Source organism: Acartia tonsa, chromosome 9 (genome assembly GCF_053477335.1).
Source record: "Acartia tonsa isolate MP-2025a chromosome 9, ASM5347733v1, whole genome shotgun sequence".
NCBI classification, from domain to species: domain Eukaryota; kingdom Metazoa; phylum Arthropoda; class Copepoda; order Calanoida; family Acartiidae; genus Acartia; species Acartia tonsa.
The window spans coordinates 30,019,333-30,024,289 of NC_137268.1; the positions used below are offsets into that span (position 1 = coordinate 30,019,333).

Consider the following 4,957-nt stretch of genomic DNA (forward strand, 5'->3'; position numbering starts at 1 on the left):
TCTGGATGACAAAATGGAATAAAAATAATACCTCGCTTTCTTCCATCTCTACGGTTCTACCAGAAGGGGCAGATGATCCCTGGGGTCGTGATGACTGGGACTGTGGTCGTGATGATGTTGCAGGAGGAACTACAACTCTCTCGGTCCGTTGACTTGCGGAGGGGGGCCGTGGCCGTGGAGATGGAGGTGGGGTAATCCTTATTGGAGATGTTGTGGTTCTAGTTGTGTTCTAAAAATAATATAGATAATTATTGTAAAGCATTACTTACCGAGGATTATAGTTTTAAACAACACCAGCATTATCCTGTTAGGAATTTTTTTCTTCTATTTTTTAAAACTTTACCCTCCCCCCCCCCCTCTCCCGACAAAATGACTGTGTTAGGTTAGGCTAGGTTAAGTTATATGGTTAGAGGGACCCAATTTGTTCAACGGTTAACGAGATTTGTTGGTACAAACCCACAAACAGACATCATGTTAGTAAGTTTAGTATAACAACAAAACACCAACAAACCAAAAACCGATAACAATAAAACTTAAAATCCTACCTTTGCTGTTGTACCTTTGCCACCTCCAGTAGATTTGTTACTTCCAGGTTTGGCACTTGCAGCTTTGGCACTTCCACCTCTGGCACTTCCATTAGGTTTGCCACCTCCAGTAGGCTTGTTGTTCTAAAACAAGAAATAATTGTTGTATTTACAATGCATAATAAGATATTAGATAGCAGTGGCTACGCCCCTAGAATTTTAATTACTAATATCAAATGTTAAACACACTGTGGAAAATTAATAAATAATTATACTTGGTCAATAATCTTTTGTGGTCTGTTAAGCATGAACCGATAAGGTTTTCCTTTCGATCCGGTAACATGCGAATTTATAAGTTTTAAGAGCGAAGGGTAGCAGCAATTTGTACAATAGTAAATTAGGCCTTAAATATAATTTTTACCTTTCCAGAACTAGCACTCTTTCCAGTCCTCGTCATTTTGGGATCTAGCTTGGTCAATTGCCAGTCGAAATTACGCTGTTCTATCCAGGTCGTTGGCATGGGCAATTTGCATAGTTTTAAATCTGAAATGTGTAGACAGAAATTAAAATTTTATGTAAAATTAAATTAAATTGCAAACATGTACTCTTTCAAATTACAGACTAGACTTATAACACTTTAACTTCATACCCATCGATGGCCAAAAAGGTAGGGTTTTGCTAAATTAAGTTGAAATGCCTTTTTTAAAATTAGCTATAAAAAATAATTTTAATGAAAAAAATATTTTAAAGTACATTTCACATAAATTCCAAATAAAGAGGGAAGGGCCTTCAGTTGAATTTTACAACATTTTACATACATATTATAACAAAAGGGGGGGGGGGGAAGTGACACTTTTTGAAACCAAAACTAAAAGTCAAAGGAACTGAACTAAAGAAACAGTTACAGATCTGACATTTTGCATGGCAGTTGTTTTATAGGGGTACAATATGGAACTTTTAGTTTTGGTTTTAAAAAGTGTCATTTCCCCCCCCCCCCTTTCTCTGCTTTCAATGTACAAAATTAAATTCCGATAGGAATTACGATGGAGACATCTTGATGCAACAGGTGTACGGAGATACATGCTACTCTGTACTTCAGTAGGTTGGAGGCTAGTTGTGTTGGAGGATGGCTATAGTCTTCGGGATCGTCAGTCTTGCCTACTCCTAATACCAGGGGTGTATATTTTCAGTGTTTAAAACCATAAAACTTAATTCATATTTCCTAGACCCCCCCTTTACCACACTCTCCTCCTGGCATGATAAGAGAATTACAAATAAATTGTGGTAGGTTAAAAAGGAATTAGATGAAATGTATAGTTCATGAAATATTTCTATACAACAATTAATCATGTGCAAAATATACACCCCTACCTATTATTCTGGAATCTTCAGGAAAGGTGTATGCCGGAAAAAATGTCCTCACTTTGTGGACCAACCATACTGTTTTATCACGACGGCAGTCTGGGACAAAGTAGAGGTCTTGGCAGTCTGTATAGAATTGATTACTCTCGAACTTTCGTTTGTTGGCATTCCTAGTTCCCCTGACAGCCAGCTTTTCATTTATGTACGGTTTCACTGTGTGAAATATCAACAATCTAAATATGTCATTTATGTCATTAATGGCTGTTAAACGGAAAGGTATGTTGCTGGTGAAATCGTTATAGCTTAAGTGTTTGATCAGCAATACACGGAAAGAAAGTTATGTTACATTTTTAAAAATTACATTAAAATTTGTAAAGAGTGGGGGGGGGGAGAAGTGACACTTCTTGAAACCAAAACTAAAAGTCAAAGGAACTCAACTAAAAAAAAATAGTATTACCTGTTTGAAACCTCTTTAAGGCCAAAATTATATCCTCGGATGTAAGTTGATATCACATGATTGGCACTTTCGAAAGCATAACAACTGAACGCCATGGATGGTCCAAATCGGCGGACATGTTCCGGCATATGGTAAAGCATGTGAGTATTGTAACTCAAGCACGATTCGCCGTACATCTCCGCCAATTTTGAGTTCAGGACCATTATCATGGTCTTGAGCTCAGCCACACGTTCAGTTGTTATATGCTCTTCGAGACTGCGCAATATGTGGAATAAAAACTTGCATATCAGACGTTGTTCATCTTTAAGATTTGCCAACTGGAAAAAAAAAACATTGTAATAATTTAAGGTAAAACTAGCTGTTTCGCCCCTAGCCTCTAGGGGCTTCGCCCTATATACTTATTGGAAGTCCACCCTCCTCAATAGAAATATATATATAATATAGCACACGTGCGCAAATTTAAAAAGAATGTTATTGCTATACAATATAATGAAACTGAAATAAGCTTTAAATTCTAAAAAGATTATAATATGGTAAAAACCTACCTCTGCATAAAATATCATATGGTAGAAGCCCAGTACTTTGAATTCAGAACTTTTCAAATTGAGGGCTAGCTTCTTCTCTGTCAGGCGCATGATGGACGTACGGGGAACGCGATCAAAATCGCCAACAAGCTTCAATTGATCGTTGATTTCATCTATAATTGGAGTTACTGCAGTTCATGGTAAAATATGGGTGATAAGGAGAAAATTTTAAAAATTTAAGTTCTTTAAACTTTTCAAACTAACACTCTTTTAAGCGGCATAACAAGGCGTACAAATAATGTGTAATAGACATAAATCCAAAACTGCAGAATTTTATCGCAGTGCCGAGAAATGCGCGAAGAAAACACCTATTTTACGCGTCATTTCTTTAGTCAAATGCAGTACATCCCTGTAATTCTCTCCATTTGAACTAAGTCTTCTTCTTCCAATTCTGGATAACTATTACGTCCTTTCTTCAGGTACGTCATCACTTTCTTTACATAGCCCAGGTGCAACGCGTGCATCGGATCACTGGGGCAATCTTGTATTAAATCCAAGCTCGGGTCAAGGTCAGAAAAACTGGTTTTCATGTTCTGATTATTTTCCTCTAACTTGCGGAATTTCTCGTCAGACCTCGGCGTACCCATATTTTGACTGTCACTGGGGTAAAATACATTCATTGATTCGAACAATACCAAGTTCTTTTGACGGAGATAAGTCTGTGAAAAAGCCATCCCTGGAAGGTCACAGTGTGGGCATCCATTTTTTGATCCATGGCCAAGAAGGCCGAATACATCGGCTCTGGCAACGGCATCGTGGATGATGGTTCTACATTGAAAGGTATGTCCAGGTAATCCTTCTTGAATTAGTTTGTTGATGAATCGGGTAACATTATCCAGAAAGTTGTAACTGTAGGGACGCTTCCTCGTCTTCTCAAATATGCTGACTGGCAATATAACACTGAAATCTTTGTTGAAGAATAACCTGAAATAATAAAGAAGAATTAATAATAATAGCATTTAATACCTTAGACTTAAAATTGTAGTCACTGATTTATAAAACGTAAAGGCTGGTAAAATTTTACCGTAAAAGTGGTAAAAACTAGGTTTACTTATGGTATTAATTAAGTCCTGGTATACAGTAAGACAGATTTTTATATATGAATGCAATAGAAAAAAGTATCAATTGTAAACCTTTCTTATTTGTTTATTGAATGGTTTCCTAAACTTTGGCTTTAAAAATCTGGGCTGTCAATTGATGTAAAACAAATATTTTGATATCCTTTGAAATATAGGCTGCCAATCCTAAAAAATACCTTTTCGAGGGTCATGCTGTATATGAAAAGAATTTTATCCCAACCCAACCCTTTCAAATCCACAATATATTAATTACTTACCTAATCCAGACAGTATAATAGGAGATATGAGATCCCTGAGCTGCTTTCACTCCGTCGCCCGAGATGTCAAAAGTTATATGATCATCAACGGCCTGTTGTCCATTCAACCGTTTAAAGTCTGTGATGGCGTCTTGGAGGATCTCATAGGTAGGGAATCTGGAAAAAGAAATATATTTTTAACTAAAACTTGCATAATTCAAAGAAATTTTGCACCATCAGGCTCCAAATAATATTACGATGAAAAGTAATGGAACAAGGATGACAACATCCATAAAAACCAAAGCACTGAAACGGTACGACAAACGGACATTAACAATTGTGAAGTATCTGAACTGAATTTAAAAATATTAAAGTCGAACCAAAATTGTATGTAAGTAAATTTGTTAAAAAAAAATGCTTCAAGAAGGATAAGGTTTATGCACATACTTAAATTTTAAGGAATTAATTATAGAGTGGCTTCGCTTATAATATTGTTCTCAAGTTGTCGCAGGAAGCAATATACCAAAGAATGATCAAACTGATAATTAGAACACTTGAAAGTTTGTTGTTAAAAAAGGAGAAAAATCGACATGTTTAAAATGGACGTACGGAAATTCTGGTAATGATTATAGAAATGCTACGCTTTCTAAATCGTATATAAACATACCTGCACTCAATCAGTGAACCAGGAGCATTTGTAGGATTATATTTGTTT

The 4,957-nt window shown here is 36.2% G+C and overlaps 1 protein-coding gene across 2 annotated transcripts; it reads right to left on the minus strand.

Annotated features, from left to right (window-relative positions):
* Positions 1-367: 367 nt before the first annotated feature.
* Positions 368-4,038, minus strand: LOC145327818 (uncharacterized). Of its 2 annotated transcripts, none has more exons than XM_080171366.1 (2): positions 2,889-4,038; positions 368-2,660 (listed from the first exon to the last, which is right to left on the minus strand). In XM_080171366.1, exons 1-2 carry the CDS (start codon positions 2,976-2,978, stop codon positions 2,340-2,342), a joined length of 411 nt encoding a protein of 136 aa, XP_080027492.1. In that variant the 5' UTR covers positions 2,979-4,038; the 3' UTR covers positions 368-2,339. Both variants share the same exon structure in this region; 1 of them encodes a protein (XP_080027492.1).
* Positions 4,039-4,957: the final 919 nt, after the last annotated feature.